At 37.2% G+C, this 22665-nt stretch overlaps 1 protein-coding gene across 1 annotated transcript; it reads left to right on the top strand.

The window, feature by feature from the left end:
• Positions 1 to 227: 227 nt before the first annotated feature.
• On the top strand, positions 228 to 22586 carry SEPT10 (septin 10; the record flags this gene model as incomplete). The annotated part of the gene is made up of 9 exons (XM_010288987.1): positions 228 to 348; positions 1254 to 1449; positions 2942 to 3128; positions 8227 to 8388; positions 9930 to 10026; positions 10843 to 11011; positions 19222 to 19354; positions 22016 to 22203; positions 22451 to 22586. Coding segments are annotated over 9 exons (1389 nt in total), but the record flags the coding sequence as incomplete, so codon positions are not given.
• Between the last annotated feature and the right edge of the window lie 79 nt (positions 22587 to 22665).

The raw sequence follows: 22665 nt of genomic DNA, 5'->3' as shown, positions 1-22665 counted from the left end.
GGACTTCACTTTGAGCCTGCAAATAGTTCTGTAAAGTAAATTGGAATGTTTTCTCAAATCACGGAATAAAGTTGATTTGACAGATCTTTTTTCAGACTTTTGCTTTTCTTTGTTTCACGTAAATCATAAGGAATGAGTTCTAGTTCACTAGTAGAGTTCCTTTGTTGCCATTGCTAATTGCTTTGCGACTCAGTTCACTAACATATTTTAAAATTATTTTTCTGTAGCAAAATGATGATGACTATCGAACCTTATCCTTGTCCGGGCATGTTGGTTTTGGTAGTTTACCTGATCAGCTGGTTAAAAAATCCATCAAGCAGGGCTTTTGCTTCAACATTCTTTGCATTGGTAAGTAGTATCTTGGTGGCTTAAGGCTTTAGTAGCATACTCATCATTAGGAAATGACTGAAATTTACATCCAGTTGGAATCATAGAATCATTTAGGTTGGAAAGGACCTTTAAGATCATCAAGTCCAACCATTAACCTAACACTGCCAAGTCCACCACTAAACTATGTCCTTAAGTGCCACATCTTATGCCTTTTAAATACCTCCAGGAATGGTGACTCGACCACTTCCCTGGGCAGCCTGGTTCAATGTTAAACTCCTTCTCTAATATTAAGCATGAACTACAATTCTACCCCTTCCCCTGTCTTTGTTTATTTGCATCCATCCTTTGTTTTTATATTTAGCATTTTCAAAAACAATATGAAGACTGAAAATGTTGAAAATGATGCCATGCATTTATTGATTTATGGACAGCTTCTTGGATTCTTTTGAGTAAAGTGGGCTACACTCTATTTTTACCATAACAAAAAGCCTCCGATCAAAAAATCCTAAAATTCCAAGGTGATGGTACGGAAGTGTTTCTATACTTCTCAAATGTTTGCTTTAGTATTTTACCCTTATCCATAAAAACCCTGTGTTGAACCCTGTGGTTTCACAGCAAGTTTCTTAGCTTTTTAAAATCTGTAGGAAATTAGTTTGCACTTTTAAAGAAACCAAAGCGTCAAGACACTGTTCTGCTTATTACTCATTAGCAGGTAACTGTCTTATCTGTAAGTTGAAAAAATTAACTAAAAGATATTTAGCGCTCATTATGAAAAAGGAATGCCAGCAACCATTTTGCATGGAGAAATCGGTTGACAAGTTTTTGTGTGAAGTTGTTGAGTTGCTGTGATAACACTTTCTATGCTTAGCAGGTATTTATTCGATGTGCAAAATGTCTTCTCCAACTCTTCTGTTTAACTTCAGGGGAAACTGGAAGTGGGAAATCAACCTTGATAAACAGTTTGTTTAACACCAATTTTGATGACCCTGTATCAACACATTTTCTGCCAAATGTGCGACTTAGAGCCCAGACTTATGAACTCCAGGAAAGTAATGTTCTTTTGAAGCTGACCATTGTAAATACAGTGGGATTTGGTGACCAGATAAACAAAGAAGATAGGTAAGTGCCCACTTGTTGCTATTGTATGCAGTTTTAGTCTTCAACTGCAAGTTGATTTTTCTTTGGGATGTAGTAAATACTCCTCTTACACACATTACAAATATTTGGTTAACTGTTTTCTCTGTACACTAAAGCAAACATGTTTTTCTTCTTGTCTAGGAAATTACTTGAGAAATCAGATGAACTCTGCCCCCTTCTTTATGATATAATATTTTATAAATATATGTAAATAAAATGTGCAGTAGTAACTAGAGTTTCTTTTGGGGTGGAGGAATGCAGGGAGAAGGCTAACGGGAGACTTTTTAAACAACCAAATAGGTTATAAGGTACTGTAGATAATATAGATTAGATCTATAGGGTTTTTAACAATTTCATTGGAACATATTGAAGACCTTAAACTGGAAGGAACATCACGTGGATTACTGAAGGCCTTTGTTTTTTATGTTGGACAGCTTAATGAGAAGATTTAGAGGTACAACGTTAGTGTCTTTCAGAACTTATTTTGAGTCTCTGCTTTTATGAATTGAAGATTTTAAAATACTGAACTGTTTCTTAGCAGATTTTGTTTCTTTCACCTTAATTGTAAAGAAATTTAGAAATTCTTTTTGCTATATGAGTGCCTAAATGATGATAATTATAAATGAAGGTTAGACAGTCATGTTAAGATTATCATGAGAATTATGGCTTAAGATATGATTAGGAAATAGCTACTGCTGGTGACTTGGATGAATGAGATGCAAGTAAGTAGTAGGTTTTGATGAGCGGTATAGGAGCTGCCTTTTAGTCTTTCTTTTATTTTTGTACGTAACAACTGCCTCTGAATTTTGACTGCATTTGATCTGGTTTATAAACTTTGTGTAGCAGCAGAAATGTAAGGGCACGCTGCTTGTACATCTAGCAACAACTTTCTTTCAGAAAGCAGATTATAATCAGCTTTTAAGTAGGATAAAGTATACTTAAACTGTACTTACTGCAAATCAGATGCACATTCTTCTCTTACATTCCTCCTTTTCAATTTTTGTCTATTGTTTAAGAGCTCTCTCTTGTACAGTACTTCATCTTCAAAAGATAAAGGAGGTCCTATTTCTTGGTACTGGTAATTGCATGTTTTTTCTTTTCTTGTATTGTATCTAAGAGTTTCTTCTATCTTCCTTGTATCTAATTGTTCTGCAGTTGCACAGCCTGATTGCAAAAATTTATAAAACATCTCTTGGGAAGATCTCTTAAAATAACTAAGTTTATGTAGCTTTTTTCCACTAATAGTAGCTAGGAAGTGTTTTATCTGTATTAGGTGCATGATTCTTTTTTTGAGTAGCCTTTCAGAAATTAAGATTATTGTGTACATAATTTTCTGCTGTACTGGGTAGATACTTGAACAGCCTTTTGACATGGAAAGCAAAAATCCACAAAACAATACAAGAGGAATTCCTTTCTTAGTCTGGCTCTGTTTAGGAGTAGCTAATCTCTGGTTGTTAAATTTTATTTCTTACAGCTATCAGCCAATAGTGGATTATATAGATGCACAATTTGAAGCCTATCTCCAGGAAGAACTGAAAATTAAACGTTCTTTATTTAGCTACCATGATACTCGCATCCATGTCTGCCTCTATTTCATTTCACCTACAGGCCATTCCCTAAAAACCCTAGATTTGTTAACCATGAAAAGCCTAGACAGCAAGGTAAGACTTTGAAACAGAGTTCTAAGAGTTTGTTTTATTTTCTGAAGCATCTTGCAGCTTTTAGATCCTCTACCAGCTTTCAGTTCTATATCCGTGTATTTGGTTTTGGTATGTTTTTTGGTACCGGTATACCTTGAGTTCAGAAGAAATCGGTTCTGCAAGTAGCTAGCAGTTCATCACCTGTTTATTTACAAATCAAAAGGGTAGAGAGAGAGAGATTGAGATCTGGCAAGAATGTTGAAAAAAGCAGCACAATAAGGTTTAAAAAAATTTAAAAAATTAGAACCACACCAACTTTACTTTTAACAAACTGTTAACATCTTATTGTGATTGAATAGGGTAGCCTCCATGAGTGCTGTAATATTTCTAATTAAGCTTGTTTCTAGTTCAGTATCGAGTTTTGGGACTGCTGGAAAGTTGGCATATAAAAAGCTTTGCAGCACTGTGAAGATCTTTGTTATAGATAACTGAAGAGGCAAGTGCTGTGAACAGAACACCCTGCCAGCACGGCTTTGTCTGAGATAAACTGCATTAGTGTTTTAACCTTATTTGTTTTGAAAGCTTTAAATAGCAGTTTCTAGTATGATTACTTGCACTTTGTAAATTCTTAACTTTCTTCCACTAGTGGGCCTGTGTGAACTGGATGAAGTTGAACGTTCAACCCATTTTAAGCCTTACATCATTTGGGTTTAATTTGTTGAAAGTTTGAGAAATTTGAAAACTTAAATGCATTTGCTCTTTCTCTAGCCCTTTCCTTTGTGCTTTACTAGAGCCTTTCCTGCTAAATTTTCTCTCTGCATTTTCTTGTTCATGAGATGTTTCTTCAAGATAACAAGGATCAAATCAGCTGTCTGTTCCATATTTGTGATTGATGAGCACATTTGATATTTTTGTAATTTTGTTTGTGAATGTATTTTGCATTTTGAACTTTCTCAATAGCACAGAGCAAATTGGGGGGAGGTATGGTGGGACAAAGGTAGGGGAGGGCAGAGTCCCTTCTTTCTGCTGTGGTCTTGGCTTATGTCAGATTAAAATGTTTGTGAAACTGCTCTGTAATACGCACTGATAGCTAAAGAGCCTTGATACTAGAAAACCGGCCAGTTTCATGGAGCATATTCTTCTGCTCTGAGTTTTGAAGTTGGAGGTTGTGTTAAACCACAAAAATACTTGGCTTTCTAGGTTATGCCCTCTCTTTACTGAACTCCCTTTAAAATGGTGTTACTTCCAAAAGAAAAGGAAATAGATCCATGAGTTCCAGCATCCTGAGAAAATATTTTTCCATCAGAATAAAACAAAAGTAATTATGCTTTGGGGGATTTTAGTTTCTAGCCACCTACTCTAAATGTTTTTGGTTCTGCTTTGGCTCAGAGTGAACATGGGTGGCACGTGTGGTTTTATCCCTTTGCAATATATTCTACTACAGAAATATACATATACACAAAACAAAAATGTAGTTTGGTTTCCATCGCATTGTGGAACATGTTTGTGATGCTTTTAGTACTGTGTTCTCCTAGTGGCAGTTTGGAACTCGGGATTTCCCAGGATGTGGAAGTCCCTGGGCATGTTTGCTGAACACGGGATTCCATAAAGAGAAGGTGGTACAGCAACATGCATACACTGACTGTATAAATCTATGTCCAACGTCTTCTTCAATTTCTTCCTAAATCCACCACAAGTGTACACTGTTATGCTTTTGTTACAGCCTGCTTGGTACAAAACAAGACCAGATTACACAGCTTAGAGGTAAAGAGGGTTCTTGGAATAGGATAGGATCATCCTCTGCTCTGTAATCCTGGGAGAAAAAAGTAGATGTATCTGTGGGCAATTAATTTTCCTCTGTTCCTTATAAATTGCATAACTAGATAAGAATTTGGCCTCTAGCTTTTAGACATTGGAAAGTCCTATAGTTTTGCTTAGGACTGAATCACTACAGACCAGCCAGGTTCCACTGACAGATTAAAGGAGTCTTCATCTGTATGCTTTCTTGTTGGGAGCTAGTGATTATTCAACTAATAGATCTGCATTTTTAAGTCATTCTTGCAGAATTATATACAGATTACTGTTAAGACAGGAAATGACATGAGTGTACCTTGTGGGGTTTTTAATTTTTCGGGTTTCATTTCTTCCAAAAGAATCTTTGGAATTTTTTGTATTGATTCATAGACATACGCTTAAGTTAGCCTGCAAGATACCAACCAATGATAATTTCAAGTATATGTATTTTTTTAATTCCTCCTCTATAGCATAAAAGGGCAACAGATGTTTTGACATTAGCACAAGGTGGTGTTACATGAAAATCTTAAGTTAGAGTAATAGTATGTCTTCTAATTGAGGGGGGAAGTGACGCTTTGCATTTAAGGCATGTGGTGGTTTAGCCCCAGCTGGCAACCAAGCACCACGGAGCTGCTCACTCACTCCCTCTCCCCCAGTGGGACGGGGGAGAGAATTAGAAAAAAACCTCGTGGGTTGAGATAAACACAGTTTAATAGGACAGAAAGAGAGAAAGAAACAACAGTGATAACAACAATAATAATACTGACAGAGGAATGTACAAGAACAAGTGATGCCCAATACAGCGATTGCTCACCACCCAGTGATCGACAGCCCATCCCCGAGCAGCGATTCCCGCCCCCCGGCCAACTCCAGTTTATGTACTGGGCATGACGTCGTATGGTAGGGAATATCCCTTTGGCCAGCCTGGGTCAGCTGTCCCGGCTGTGTCCCCTCCCAGCTCCCCGTGCACCCCCAGCCTGCTCGCTGGCAGGGCAGCACGAGAAGCTGGACTGTCCTTGGCTGCTCAGCAGCAACCCAAAACATCAGCAAGTTATCAACAGTTACTCATCCCAAATCCAAAACACAGCCTCACACTAGCTTCTGTGAAGAAAACCAACTCTATCCTGGCTGAAACCAGGACAAGGCAGAAGAATGATCAGAGGGCTGGATTTGGTGCTAGCAGACAGAGAAGTAATGTGCATGGACAAAGTTTATCCTGGTGACTTTACATGGTTGTTCTGCATTGCTCTTAAATGAGGCAGTCTCAGCCTAATCTGAGATGAGGGAACTGATTTAAATTGAAAGCTAAAGAGTTTTGCTTGGTTAGGGAACTGATCGAGATGAAAAGTAATCTGTCTCCTCGGACAGCTGCACAGATTTTAGTTCTACCTGGCAAGGAGCAGCTGCAGGCAAGGAGAAGGGCAGGATTGTTGGTTTTATTGCAAGTGCAGGCTTTTTATGTGGGGTTAAAATGGTTCTGTATTAATGGCCTAAAGCTTTGTAGAAAAATTCAGTTTTCTACTTATTGAGAGTTGTAGCTGGGGAAGAGGCAGGAAGGGGGTCGGTTGGTTTCCTAGTGAGCAGCAGGCAGAGAAGGGAGCAGTGGGACTTGGGGCACATCTATATGTGTTCCAAATCAATACAATTTAAGTCTCTTGTTAGTACAAGTATGTGCTTTCAATGAATATTATTCTTGGATGAAAGTACGGAGATACTAGTTTTCAAGTAAACCTTAGATGCTGCAAGGAGAAATTAATTTTGTTTAACAGATTAAGCAAAGATAACTTTTTTTTGGTTGCTTATCGAAAGCCAGAGTAGTATTGCTTTTAAATTTTAATGCAATGGTTATGATTTAACATCAGCGTTGATAGCTGTAATCACAGTTTCTGGAGATTTTGCATCTCTTTTGTTACTGGTCTCCTCAGTATCTTTCTCTGCTATTCATTATCTAAGAAATTCTCTCCTAATTAATGAATGCTTGAAAAACTTTCATGTTGAACAGACAGAGTAAAGGTTAATTTAATTCTGAGGACTCTGTGTTCCATCCATTTAAAGCTATATGATAGAAAACCTAAATTGATGTCCTTGAGCTAATTTGATTGAAGCTGTGAATTATTCCTAGCTGTAATAGACTGTTTATACAATCCTAAATTAATTCAGTTATAAAGAAAAAACATTCTAGCATTTTATTTGATTTTAGATATTTTACCCCATATGTGCTTAGGTACTGTACGCTACAAAATTAACTGATTATACCTGATTATCATCAGGTAGTCTTAGAAGTCATACTTTGGAATTGGCATGTTTGGGTTTTTTTTTATTTGGACATTTTGCTTAAGACAGAAGACTTATTTTAAAAACATCCATTTTGAATCCATTCTTGAGTTTCCATGCTTAGGCATTTCCATTCAGACAGAATATTCAGAATAATAAAAAGAATGTGTGGGGCTTCTTTTTCTTTTTTTTTGTCTCCTTCCTTTTTGCATCTATAATGAAGAAATTCTGTAAAACTCTCATCTTCTGAAATCCAGAAGAATTATTTGTATTGTTCTTCCAAGATATTTGGACATTGGCATTGATTCTTTGTATCTAGTTCTGAAAACTTTGGAGCGGTGATAGTATTTTTAAGAAAAATTTGGCATCTACTACCTTCCTAAGTTACTGTCATAGCTGTTTCAGGAACTGGGGCAGTTTACCTTAGTAGAATTGTATTTTGAGTTCTGAATGATTAGTGTAAAGACTGGCAGGCAAGATTTCTCAGTCATCATCATTCGTCTGCTCGCAGCAAGTACTTGAGAAACTCTTTGCTGCAGCAGTGAGGTGAACGAGATGTTGTAGCCGAAAGGAACCCAAGGAGGAGGCTCAGGGGTAGGCAGGGTCTGGTAGCCAGTTTCCTTTTCTATTTTCAACTGTCATCTTTCATTTAACACCTGAACCATGTCCCCCAGTGCTATAAACTAAAACAATCAATTTTTTTAGCAGAGGTGTAAATACTTAATGTCATTTAGTTAATGGTTAATGAGTTAATTTAGTTAGTGGGTGTTGCTGTTCTTTTGAGTACTTCATTGTATGAGACCTCCTTCCTTGTTCTTTTCTCAGAATCAATTAATTTTAAGGAATTATATTAAATAATTTGTTGTTATTTTGTTAAATTATGCCAGTGAATGTATTTTTTACGGTTTGTGAAGCTTTGATATCAATTGATGGAAAAGTTTGGACTGCAGGGGAATTTTTAAAGCGCTTCTCACCAACCAACTTAATTTATAAAAGATGTCACCTCAAAATTGAAGTCTTACGCATTTCATATAATTTGTATCATTAATAGGTGAACATTATACCAATTATAGGCAAAGCAGACAGCATTTCTAAAACCGAACTACAGAAGTTCAAGAACAAAATCATGAGTGAATTAGTTAGTAATGGCGTCCAGATATACCAGTTTCCAACTGATGATGAAACCGTTTCTAAAATTAATACCATCATGAATGTAAGTAAATGACAAACACGTTGGTATTTCAGTACTAAAGCATCACTCTCTAATGCTGATTCATACCTGCTCTTTCACCATTATCTTGAGGCTTATAGGTTTGTATGTAACAAGTTTGTTTATTTTTCTTCCTCCTTAAAAAGCTTGTATGTTTATTTTTTCCCCCCTACTCGCAAATCTTCCTGTCCCTTTGCTGTTGATACCACTTGTTCTCGGAGGCTTTTCCTTTTTTAGCTCAGCAACAGAGAAGAGGTTCTCACTCATAAATACTTTTTCTAATTTCTGGATAATTGATATATCATTACTAACATAGGTGGACAGATTGGCTTTGCTCTTTTCCTCAGCAAATACTACCTCACATCTGTTAGGGACGGTATTCAAGTGCTTTGTTTCTCCAATTTTCTCTGGCCTTTACGAAAGCAAGTCTTCCATCTGCTTTTTCCTTTTACTTAGTACTTTCATTTGAAATTAGGACAAATCTTCTCTGGGGATCAAAAAGTCAGGTATAATTCTGGCTTTTTTTACTATTGTCCTTTCAGATCTTCCCAGGAGTATCTGCCAGCTTCAACTAAGCTTGTGAATCTAGACATCTTTGCTTTGAGCACTCTGTCTGTGTTTGCTGTTCATGTGTGTATGTTTGTAGATGCACATGACGATATGTTTGCATGTGCTGGGGTTTGAAAGTAGGGAGGAGGAGCCGGTATGCCAGAGCGTACGGCTCTGCAGTCCCAACCCCTGTCACTTGTGCCAGGGAGCGAGGATGTGCAGGCTGTCGTTCAGTAACAGGTCCTTCTGCTGTGGGGAAAGGCGGTGGTCTGTCCCTTTCATGCTCTGCTAGTGATTTATTTTCCAGTTAATTTTTTTTTTTTTGGTCAGTTATTGTGGGTCAGCACACAGTCAGTACCCAGCCTGTATTTCTGCCATTTGGCCAAGCCCACAGCAGTAACCATACCTCGGGTTCAAACCTGTGATCGTCTCATGACTGTTACTGGGGTTATGAACTCTGGCTGAATGCGAATCAGAGGGATGTGTTCTAGAGCGGCTTTCTATTTACTGCTGATACTCTTCCTAACGCAGGCCAGGATGTAGTCAGCCGCCTTTGCCCCTGGGGCAAACCCGCTGAATCAGGTCCAACCTGTTGTCCACCAGGGACCCCACGTCTTTTTCTGCAAAGTGCCCTTCCAGACAGTCGGTCCCCAGCATATGCTGGAGCATGGGATTACTCCTCCTGACGTGCAGGACTTGGCATTGCTCTCCTTTGAACTTCATGAGATTCCTGTTGGCCCTTTTCTCCAGCCCGTTGAGGTTCCTCTGAATTAGCAGCACACATCTGGTCTATCAACCGCTCCTCCGGGTTTTGACTTTTGTATCAGTAGTTTGACTAGCTGCTGCTATCTTCAAAGTGGTTTTTGGTTTGAAACTGCCTGTTGGCTTTTCCTGAAGTGGTGTTTTTTCCCCCTAATTTATTTCTGAAGTGTTTGCTTTTCAGTTCCGATGTAAGAATGCTGAGAGATAAGGCTATATTGGTGTGACTCTTACAGGGCCATTTGCCATTCGCCGTAGTAGGAAGTACGGAAGAGGTGAAAGTTGGAAACAAAATGGTGAGAGCCCGTCAGTACCCTTGGGGTATTGTACAAGGTAAATTAATTTTCAAAGGTATTTTTACGAGATTGTTGTTGTTGAAGTATAAAATTCACCAATACTAAAAGAGGCTGGTATTCACTGATGCCATTATCCACGGATGCCATATTGATTGTATTTTGGATCAACAGTTTAAGGAGTTAATTCAGCAATTAATACTTGAGCTGTGCCCTAACTGGTAGTTTCATCAGCACTTATGCATCCCTGGAATCAAGCTGTGAGATGGTGTATGTAATGTTTGGGTGGGTTAGTATCGTGGCAGTGCCTCTAGCACTACCAAATTTGAATGTTTTATGATTGTCAGTAAAGAAGAGGGGAAAAAAGAGAGAAATTTATCATTGTTCAATTTGAATAGGAAATCGGGACGTGTTGGAACATAGAATCATCACAGAATTTTGGGTTGGAAGGGACCTTTAAAGGTCACCTAGTCCAACCCCTCTGCAATGAGCAGGGACATCTTCAACTAGATCCGGTTGCTCACAGCCCTGTCCAACCTGACCTGGAATGTTGCCAGGGATGGGGCATCTACCACCTCTCTGGGCAACCTGGGCCAGTGTTTCACCACCCTCGTGAAAAATTTCTTCCTTAGATCTAGTCTAAATTTGCCCTCTTTTAGTTCAACAGTACTTAGAGTTAGTGTTTCAATGTGTATATTAGAAATTATAAGGAAGTGTAAGAGGCATAATAAACAAAGTGATACATTTTCCTGGAAGTATAATTAGTAAACAAAATAAATGAATCTCAACGCTGTTTAAAAATGACAGTTTTGCTGCTTGTGCATAATAATAAAATCTCCCTCTTTTAACTGATTAGTGGAAAATGAGAACCACTGTGACTTTGTAAAGCTTCGCGAGATGCTTATTTGCACAAATATGGAAGACTTAAGAGAGCAAACTCATGCACGACATTATGAGTTGTACAGACGCTGCAGACTGGAAGAGATGGGCTTCAGAGACATTGGTCCCGAGAACAAACCAGTCAGGTAAAGGATTTCATGTGCAGTACTTGCTTTCAGCATCCATTCATTTCACATTTGACCGTATCAACCCAGTACAGAGCAGGTTTTATACACAGAACAGGTTTTCTAAGAGGAAAAGATTTTAATTTTTTTTAATTGGAGTAAACAAGCTGTTCATTCAGTTTTCTTCATGGAGAGGTATATGGGATTATATGAGTGTTCCTTTAAAGACATACAAGATAGTTGTATTTCTGAAACCTTTATCTTTTAGAATAAACCTGGGGATTTTAATTTTTGTCATGGAGAATGTCAGTTTTCTTCAGGTGCATGCACTTTATGACTTTTAAGTTATTTTCATTATATATTAGCATGCTCTTTTACTTTCTGTGTGGTTCTGAACCATGGTTTGGTTGGACTCAAAGTTCAGAAGGAACTGAAGCAAAAAGCTTTACAAAATCATTGATTACACTGCTGGCTACCCACCTTATCTGCCATAATAACAAATGTCTAGCCTTTTCAGGTCAAGAAATCTCTTGCTAGATTGCAGGAAGTTAATAGAGGATCCCAAAGGAAAGTTAAGCAGAGGGTTAGAGACACTCAGTTGTTTCATGTAGTAAAGCTGCTCTCTGCAGGAGATACTTACAATTTATATATCCAGTTTGTTTATCTTTTATTTCCAATTCCGTCATCTCTTCCAACTTCTTTTGGTTGTTTTATGCATGGGACTGTATTTTGTAAGTTGTTAGAATCCTGATAGGGAAGAACTGATGCTTCAGGAGTTTTTCAAGTCTTCATGGTTTAGCAAAGTGCTATTATTCTATAGTCATGGTGGGAAATACCAGACATGAAAACAAAATATGACTTTGCATTAAAAACAGTTTCCAGTGCTTTGAACCAACTGGTTTGTTTACTTCTTGTTTTACTTAGTGATCAGACTGACTTTACCCATTCTATTCTGGTAAAAATAAATTACTTTTAAATGGCTTCCCTCCAAGTAGTTATTTTTAGTGGCTTCAAGTCTTTGCTTTCACCCGCACTTTGCACAGAATTTTGAAGGCAGTTGCAGTTACTGTAACTCTTAGTGTGTTGACAGAGCTGCGTTTCTGTCACTTTGACTAGGTCTAATTTATATATGGTTCAAACAATAATAATTAAATAAGATAAACGTGGCCAAGGAAGGTGCTGGATGTGGGCATTTCTTTCTGAAGTCTTAATGTCAAGGCACATTTAAAGATTAGTTCACTTAGATGATCTTGAGCTGACCATGAGTCACGGTGGTCTCTTGACATTTCTCTTGAATAAACAAGAAAGGAATAAATCCTTTTCATAAATAGAGAACCAAAGGTGATGAGGTTTAAAACCAACTGAAACTGCCCATAGGCTTTTCATTGGGTTTAGGTTTAAGTTTAAGAATGTACACTAACAGCTGATACCTTGTTATCTTTGTCTAGGGAAAGCTTTTTTTTAGAGATTTGTTCATGGCAATATTGACTGCAGTACTTTTGGCTTTTCTGAACTTGAATTTCACAATGTACAGCCATCTCAAGATAAGAGTTAAATTATAAAAATGATCATCCAGAGAACCGAGAATGATAATCTCGACAAACACAAGAATTGTTTTTGTAAAACCCCTAAACAGTTTGCATTTTACTAACAGTATAAAGTGACAGGTTTGTATCAGAATGTCATAGTATTTTACGCTTCAGAAGCTGGTTTTGAAATGGATTGCTTCGTAGAGATACAGAAAAGCCAAGTTCCCTCTGATGTGTAGTTTTTATGTATGGCCCACTAAATGTCAGTTTATTGAGAGCTTTATGGCAAGACAGTACACTTAATTAGTTTTGGTAAATCGCATCTATGGAAAATGTCATTGTTTCAGAAGGATGCAAACAGGTATCCCATAAGAAACTAGAAAAATGAACTTTTTCCCAGATTTACTGCAAGAGGAAGAGAAAAGTGGGACTGGATCTAGGATAAGTGGTTGTCCCTCAGTTATGTGGCATAGTAAATGACACTGAGGTCTGAAAGACAAAGCATGTGGTCTTTTGGGAGAGACTTTTTATGATACCGGAAAAAAGGGAGAGAATTTAGAGGATCTGTATGTAGTGTAATTAGCAGACTAATGTAGCCTTACCCATAAGTGTTTTATGAAGCTACTGAGAAATCAATGAGAAGTGTCATCCTCAGCAGCGTGGTAGAAAACATCGGTTTCCATAGAGGAAGTTCAGTGCTTCCCATTTTGCTGACTTGTGAATTTAAATATCTTTCAGAATAGGGCCTATCCTCTTCTTCTAGGCAAAAATGTGATACTAAATTGTCATCCTCTTTGTCCTTAAAGATGTTTGTAATATATGCACATGGATTCTAAGACCATTTTAAAGTATAGTTTTAAAGTATAGTTAGTATTGCATAGCAGTATATGACTGATGATTAAAATTTCATGCTACTTGTGTAAATAAGGATCAAAATGCATGTTGAGAAGTCATATTTTGTGCCTGTGATGTAGCTGTCTACGTACTAAATTTCTTAATCTGAATTGGGTCATTTTATGTAAATTTATAAAATTTCTGCTAGGCTTGAATAATTGGCTGATTTTACTACACTGGGGTTTGTAGCATTTGAACATTGACATTTGAGTAGCTAACATGCCTTTTGGCAAGTTGTGAAAAAGCTGCCTGTGAAGTTTCTGTACCACTCTTTTGTATTTAAAAGTACAACAGTAGTTTATTCATGCAAAATTGTACGTCACTACAAAGCAAAATCAGTAATTCTTGGATTTTCAGTGACCTTGTGAGAGAGGTTGTGGGCAGACATCCATAAAGGCTTTCACTCTTACATGTGAAAAAAACATGTTTGCAAGCTTTAGTTTTTTAGTGGGAGATGTGGAAAGAGATGGTTTCAGCACAGAACGGGAAAATATATTTACAGCTTAATTACTAGGTGTGAAGAGGGAAAATAAGAATAGTAATAGTCTGAAGTGACTGTCTTGTATACACTTCAAAAAAATATACTCCCTAATCATGTATTTTTTGTGAATTTGTGTCATAATAATTTTTGAATTTGTTTATTTGCAATTGCGTTCTAAGAATTAACTTTTTCATTAACCAGATTTCCAGGGGAAATGAAGTTTACATGATCCATCTGTTAGTCTCTCCCTAATAACTTATGAACCAGCTCTCCATTTTCAAACTTCAGTAAAGGGTTGGATGCTTCCAGGGGTTGCATGGTTAGTGTTCTCACTGCAGGAAAAGCAGAAGACCTCTACTCCTACCAGTTGTTGGCCAGCCAGTGTGCATTTGTTGTCAGTAAATCATTACCTCTGAATGAAGTCCTGTCTTTTGAAACTCTTGGGAGCCTTGGCAGAACTGCAGTAGCATGAGAAGGTCATGGGTGATTTGGAAGTAGCTAAGGCTACTACATGTGAAAGATCCACGCGAATACTTAAAATAAGTGAAGAATATTTAGGCAGTATGGAGGGACTCTAACTGCATAGTTACAAAGGTGTAAGGCAGGACTTTGGGTATTACAGTCACTGAGATAATAGAACATAAAATCATCCACAGGAATTTGGGCGGTTCTGCTGCTTTCAGGACACCTGGTTTATACTGGTATTTTATCAAACCATTATTTTTTTTTAAATTGGATAACAGTAATTAGCATAGCTAAAATTAATGGGTAATTTGGAACTTAATATCTTTCATATACCTTGCAAAAATAATACACAAAACTTTTTTTTATGAAAGGAAGAGTTCAGTCTTATAGTGAGGTATCATTGCAGGAGGTCACGAGAATTACAGTCACGTATGCTACCATGTCAGATTAGAATATAACATGTGGTAAACCACTTAAAAAATGAAGAATCCACCATACGGTGCATCAGGGAATAAATGGAATACCATGTAAGGCTAAACTTAGTCATATAGGTACAATTTGGTTTCCAAGCCATGAAAAGCAGCCAGTCAGGAATGGGCCTGGAAAGCCTGTTACGGCAAAATTTATGTAATGAAGTCAATGGATAGCACAGTATTGGGGGGGATGATTTATGTATTTTATGCAGTATCTCTTGGATGTAAAATCCAGGAAGTCATTTTATTGTCATGTTTTAATACTTAAAATTGGGATTTGCATTTCTTTGTTGTTGAAAAGTAAAGATAGACCTTTTTTTGTGTGGATGGTCTAGTCCTGCCTATTTGATGGTCCAATTATGTCCATTAGGAACCTGAATTCCTAGTTTCAGGTCAATCTCAGCAAGAGATAATTGCTTAGATGTCCAGAACGCAAAAATTGGGGATAGTTGAAAACAGAAATCTAGACATGAAGAGTGCTTCCAGCCAAACAAACTTGTAAATGTATACATGCCTAGTAAGCTTAGATGTTTGCAAGGGAGATGAGGATTACTGCTGTTTTGAAGTTGGACATTTGGTAAGTCCATTTTCCAGTCTAAGCTATGTTGTTGCTTAAGGGGTCATTCTTGTTTTGAAAGAAGAAAACTAATGGCCAAAGGTCTGTTGAAAAAAACCTAAGATTGATACTCAGGCTGTATGCTTGCATATTTGGATTTTCTGATGTTAATCGTTCTCTGGTTTGGTTGTTTTTCCATGCTCATAATTACAGTTTGTTCTTCATCATAATTACAGTTAAACATAATTGTAACATAAACGTCTCAGTTTCTCAATATGTGAACAATCATATATCTCATGCTTTATTCCTCCCTGAAACTGGGATATTCAGACCTTGCAGTTCTCGAACAAAAAATGTTTATTTTTCATTCTGTTTTGATGACGATGACAGAAAACCAGGAAGGATTCAGTAATGTGAATAAGTTCACATGTAGAAGAAGGTTGATATGACTCTGGTTGCCTTTTCTAAGAAAGGAGACCTAATATCTGAAAGACTATTAGATTTCTTAAGAAGTCACTTGGGAATGGAGTTCATCTGACCAACTGCAGACCTTTGCGTTTGAGCTAAATATTCTAACCTCCTTATGGTAAGACTGAACCACATCCAAAATACCTGTTTTTCATGCATTCACTGGGAAAATGATAATTATATAGATCTACCACATCCTTAGTCTTGCTTAATATTAACTTAGGTAATTCATCGAGTCAGGGGGGCCATGCTAAAATCCCTGCCACTGGCTAACTTTAAAATTTTTTAGTTTTTCTGATATACCTTAATTGATAGTTGAATGTTATGCAAACAATTACAAGTGTAGTTTTCAAATTTGAAAGCTTTTCAAAATTTAAATGAAAAAAATGTAAAATATTGTGTAAATATCTTTGTTGTTCAAAGCGCACAAACATTGTGTTCCACTGAGAGCTGAATTCACTTCAGAGACTTTATGAACATAACATGTTTGATTTGCATCTTTATATTTAGGCTTCCATGTTCTAAGTCTTACACAGATAGACAAACTGCATGTCACAGCTATGCTTCTGTAGAAAGGTAGGTGGTAGTGCTGTTATGAGGTATGTAATAAATTAGTAAGGTGTAGTTTTTCTTCATAATCCCGTTCCCTTCCTCCAAAACCTCAGTAAGAATACATTATTTAAATAATTATCTTTAACGTCTTAATTTTGCAAGTGGTTTTGTACGAAGTATAAAATTCTAGAGGTCCAACCCAGAAGAATGAGAGAAGCTATGAATTTGATTTTCGTAATGTGCTATATGACAAGGAGTGAAAGCAGTCTTCAGGTAAACAGAAAAGTGCTTCACTGTGAGCAATGGACGCGGTAATGTTGAAAGGATTGGCTTAAGATCCGGTGAACTATTTTCCCCTCCTCCCCAAACCTCCTAAAACCTAAGACTGTTTGGATCATTATGTTGCTGATATGCCAAACACAGAAGAGGAAAGTTTGTTTTAATTTTGTCTCTGTGACTTCCAGAACAATTCAGTCAGGAGAAGGGAGGATTTAAAAAATACATTTTTATTCCTCCTCTTCTTTATACATGTAATTTGATTACTTAGTAAATTCAGTGTCTTCAAAGATAATCTTTTACTAACTTCAAGACAAAATTGCTTTTACCTGATAAACTAGCTTAGGTTGAGTCTAGAGATGTCCACATAATGAAATGAAGGTACAATTGCAGCACGTTAGCTTAGTCTAGCGCTTACTCTAGCGGCTTTATTGCACCCAAAGGCAGCACGTGAGCTAGCAGAACTGACACAGGGCCCAAAAGTGTGTCTAGTGAGATAGCCAGCACTTGAAAAACCTGTGCTGTAGCTTTATAGTCATTACATATGCTGTCTAAACTTAAAAATAGTGTGATTAATATACCCCTGTGAAAACCATGGCCCCATTTCACATGGTAGAGATAATTTTAGGATAACCTAAGTTACTTCACAGCTGATTAAAAAAACCAAACCAAAAAAGGTTGTTCTGAACTTGTTTTATTGCAATGTATTGCTCAAATAAGATAGAACAGGAAAAGTGCTCTGACCTTGAGATCTTACAAATTTTAAGTCTGCATATGCAATTTCAAGATAATTCTTCTCTCCCTTTAGATTATTTTTTGAATACAAATAAGAAACTTTAGGATTGTGAAACTGCCTAGTCATCGTAAATTTAAATATAGAAGAGAGCTGTTTAAGCTTGCTGCTGCTCTAAATCATTAAGTTTTTAGATGTCTGTTTTTGTAAGTCTTTCCATTTATAAACTGTTTTAATAGAAACAACAGTAAAAGATGAAACTTAAAAACTGGTATGGAAGTGTGTGTGTATAAAAAATATAAAGCAAATTTAAATATTTGATATACGTATATCTTTATTTTACATCAGAATGGAGGGCATGAGATACCTGGCAAGGGACAGTAACTCATGATAGCTGAGAAAGCTGAGTACTCAGCACTCGGGAAGTGTTAGAAGAGGTGACTGGGGTAAGAGAATAGCCCCAGAATAAAGAGCTAGAACATTATACATGTTTTGATCCATTCATAAGTCCTATATCCTACAAGATACTGGACAGATCCTTTTGGTTTTGTAACAATCTTTAGCACAGCTCTGATCCACCAATTCTGCATCTTTGGAATCTTGTGACTTAGAGAAGTTTGTGGTAAATGTTGTGTTGGAAGAACTTGTGTTATTAAGCAGGTAAGCTTTTCAAAGGTAGTGTGCTCTTTGGTGTATGAGGGACATCTGTGTACAGACTCTGTTCCTTTTTCCCTGAAAAGCAGAATTTTTCCTGCCAGCACTGTGGTGATAGTATAGACGCTGAAAATGTCAAACCTTCAGTAGTGTATGACTAAGTTATCAGTATCTTTTAATTTGCTATGATATGCTTTGATATGAAAAAAGTTTCTCAATTTCAAGTACCTGTTGTTTGGAGGAAAAAAAGTTGTCTTGTGTACTGCATTGTCTAGTAGAGTGTCCTTGTTTCACGACATAGAGTAACTTAAAAAAAAAAAAAAGGGAAGGGAGGCATAGATGTAAAAGTTAAGTAAATGTTTTAATGACTTGCTGTTTTGTTCAGTTGCCAGATATTTGCTCAATAATCTGAACTAATTTACACCTCCTATATAATTTCGAATGTAAGTGTGGTATATATGCAGTCTGTTAGCTTCTGGCAGAAAGGATTCAGGAAAAAACAAGCAATCTTGAGGTTTTGGTTGATGCATGTTGGAAAGTAACCCTATCTTTTGGATGTTGAACTACTTGGGAAGTTGTATTTATTCTATATAAATGTAACTCTTCCATATTTAAATTTTGACATGGCATAAAGAGACTGCTCTGTCTTTTGAAGCTCCTGTTATTTTCCTTCCTTTTTCATACAGGAATAATCAGTTTATTAGTTCTGTTAATGCTCCAAATGCATTGTTTTTGTAATGTCCTATTTTAAGACTGATGTTCCACGTTGCAGAAATTTTGGGGGATTTTTCTGGCAATTTCGGTGTCTTATTAATAAGTAACTTAAAGAAAAAAGGTTCTACATGTTGGAGGCAGAAAGTTTTAACTCAAATCTTATAGAACATGAGGTTCCTAAAGTGCTGTATTTACTTTGAAATGTAAATTGCCCAGGAGCTGTTAGTGTAACTAATTCTACTGTTTACTTAAATAAAAATTTAGAAATGTAAGATGCTTGCTTCTATTTAGATTTGTTCATGAGTTTTTATGTCGGAAGCTGTAGAAATTAATATTTCAAATGAATATTGATTTTTTAAATAATGTTCCAGATTGTTGGCTTTCCACATTGAATAAAGCAGCGTGCTGGCAACTTGCTTACATTTTTGGACTTCAGTCTACAGGAAGCCTATGAGGCAAAGAGGCACGAGTTCTACCTTGAACTGCAAAGAAAAGAGGAGGAGATAAGACAACAGTTTGTGCAGAGAGTGAAGGAGAAAGAAGCAATATTGAAAGAAGCAGAGCAACAGGTAAGCATGCCTGTCTGTCTTTGCTGAGATTTGGAGCAGTTAAGTTCTTAGCAAAATCACAACTAGTTGATATTTATCATTTCCCAACATTTTGAGGGCAGTAATGCTTAAAGTCAAAAGCAGATTGATTACCCAGATTGATTGGATTAACAGATTGATTAGACAGAAGCAAACAAGAGCACAAATCTTATGAGGAGCGGCTGAGGGAACTGGGGTTGTTTAGTCTGGAGGAGTCTGAGGGGAGACCTTATCGCTCTCTACAACTACCTGAAAGGGGGTTGTAGTGAGGTGGGTGTTGGTCTCTTCTCCCAAGTAACTAGTGATAGGGTAAGAGGAAACGGCCTCAAGTTGCACCAAGGGAAGGTTTAGATTGGATATTAGAAAAAAACTTCGTCACCAAAAAGGTTGTCAAACATTAAACAAGGCTGCCCAGGGAAGTGGTGGAGTCACCATTCCAGAAGGTGTTTAAAAGAGGTGTAGACGTGGCGCTTAAGGACACGGTTTAGTGGTGGACTTGGTAGTGTTAGGTTAATGGTTGGACTCGATGATCTTAAGGGTCTTTTCCAACCTAAATGATCCTATGATTCTATAAATGGCAGTCTTTTGGAAGGGGAGAGCTTGTGGTCTAAAGGCTTTGATGGATAGCTAGGACAAGTAATAAAGTAGGAGGAGATACGGTGAAGTAAGAGAGTGCATGTTTCTTCATCTTCTCTAGCAGTATGCTGAGAAACATGGGTGTGCCATAGCAGCACAGTAGGTGCTTTTCATGCATGGGTTGCTCTGTAAAAACTAAGATTTCAGGAAAAAATCCCATGGGTTGTTTTTCAGCCCGAGGGGGTGGGGTATGTATGTTTGTATGACCTCCAGGTTCAGTTATTAAATATAAGCTCAACCCTCATGTTGAGAGGTTTGAAAGGATGTGTGTGTGTTTTTGTTGTCTTTGTTTTGTTTTTAAAATCTCATCTATTCCCAGCTGCCTTAAGAGTATTTGGAGATGTGGAACATTTCTTGAACATGCTGTTGAAGATTTAGTCCTGTCAAGCTGGACTGGCAAAACAGGATCTTCTCATCTACTTTCTGCCAGATTCTATCATGGTCATGCATATTTATATTCAAACACTGGTTTAATTGAAATTGGAAACCTGTGTATATTTATTAATGTCCTTTCCTGTACCTCAGTCTCTCAGCAAAGATGTAGCAGTTTCTGTGAGGTGTTCAGGTGCACATTTTAAATAAGAAAGCAGCTTAATACTTTGTTTTCTAAAGCCTGTTAAGTCCCCCATGCTACTTGTGGAGAAAACAATCAGGTTCAGTCCTTCTCAGTATGAGGCTATCCAATTGAAAGAATACTTGGCCATGTTCAAAGTAGGTTCAGCTACGTCTTACACAGTGATAACCGGTTTCTGTGAGCTCTGCCTGTTGCAATTGAATTATGGATATTAGTTTTCCCAGTTCCTGATGTGTGAAAGCGATCATGCAGTCACTCCTAAAGAACATTTGTCATATACTCTTGCTGCTCGTTCTCCTAGAAGTGTGTATGTGTATCTGGAGACTAAAGAAAAAGAGAGATTTCTGTTGTACCTAAGATTGCTTTCACATCCTTCATTTGGAGGAAACTTGTAGGTGCAATGTGCAGCATTACCACTTCTGAGACACACCGTTGCGCAGGACCTTACTGTTTCTACCCTGAATGGCTTTATTGGTATACCTGTTTTTGCAATGCCTCTGGTTAACTGGTGCAATGAAATAAATACATGAATAGTATACATACATACACACACACACTTATAAAATCTGACAGCAGGCATACTGTTATATTTCTAATCTTAATTATTTCTTAGTTCCTTCTTTGCAAAAGATGGAAACGAATCTTTCTGATTTCTCTACCAGTATAGCTGCGCTCAGATTGAGTTACACCAGTACAGACGGGTACAGAAGCAGGATTCTAGGAGAGTTTATGTGTGGGGAGATGGGATGTGAGGAAGGGTGAAGTACCCTTTGGTGATCATGGACAACTTCACAGTAGGTTTAAACTGGTCAAGATGCATCTGGAAAATAAAATCCATTAATGTGTCAGAAGAACAATCAAAGAACAATGACTGCAGAAAAGCAGTTAACGTCTGGCAACCCACAAGTAACTCCCACAACCAGATTTATTGTGTAATAAATATGTAAAATGTGTAAGTATAATTAATATACATATTAAAAGTATATAAATATGAAAATATATACCTGTGTAACTAAAGTCTATATGACTCCTTGCCCGCTTGGGTTTATGGACGTAGATTCCACTTGACAGATCCTGATTTAATCCGTCTGTTGGTAATTGTTTCCTCTCTAAAGGCCTCCTTATTTTTGATACAATAAAGATATAGTAAAATCTGGTAGGCAGTCTAGTATTCACTTAGTGCCTTCCATGGTTTCCACCTGTACTTCATGTGCAACAGCGGGACTTTCGTGGGAACAATCTGATATGAATGACTGTTTTTCTGGATTGCTGTTCTTTAGTCTTAGCAGTTTTGGGAAAGAACTGCAATGTTTTATGGCTTTTAACACAAGTTGAGGTAGGTTTTACTGTTTAATTGCAGAGGGGTTTTGTATTGTGATATCACCACCTTGTGTTACTAGTTGGAAATACTTTTTTGTGCTTTCTTTAAACAGGTACAGACTAAATTTGAACATCGCATGCTAATGCATCAAGAAGCGAAACTGAAATTAGAGAAAAAGAAAAAAGTTCTAGAAGATGAAATAGCTATGTTTATTGAGAAGAAAGCTAATGCTGAATTACCCCAGTCACAAGCATCTGTCTCTACCCCTGTTAGTTTGAAGAGAGACAAGGACCGCAAAAAGTAAGCGCTGATGCTAGTCATCAGAGGCAGCAATAAAAAAAATTCTTCACATATTACTTTTATAACGCAAATCTTAGTAAACTTTTAGAAAAGATACAAGCATGCTCCTATTCTGTTACATGGTAAGAAAACACAAGTGTGTAGAATACCCTCATGCTTGAATCACTGGCTCTAAAATTTACTTTTAGAGTAATTGCTTTACGTTCTATGAGCATTCTTTCTTTTTTTTTCTTTTTTTTTCATGAAGGAACCAAGGTTTTCGACTTGAACTCCTGTGCTTTGATGTCAGAGATGAAGAAATTGTGAATGTTCACGAACAGAGCAAGAGGGAGAGGGAGAAGTTAGAGAGGGAGAGAAATTCACCCAGGGAATTCCAGAAATAGTATTTGATTGCAGCACACAGGTTTTGAATGTAGGATATGTTAGTTTTATGAAGCAGTCTGATTGCTGCTGTCCTGTAAT

Source organism: Phaethon lepturus, unplaced genomic scaffold (assembly GCF_000687285.1).
Source record: "Phaethon lepturus isolate BGI_N335 unplaced genomic scaffold, ASM68728v1 scaffold9666, whole genome shotgun sequence".
Taxonomy (NCBI): domain Eukaryota; kingdom Metazoa; phylum Chordata; class Aves; order Phaethontiformes; family Phaethontidae; genus Phaethon; species Phaethon lepturus.
The sequence above is the reverse complement of the archived record's forward strand: the minus strand, read 5'-3'. Positions and strand labels throughout refer to the sequence as shown.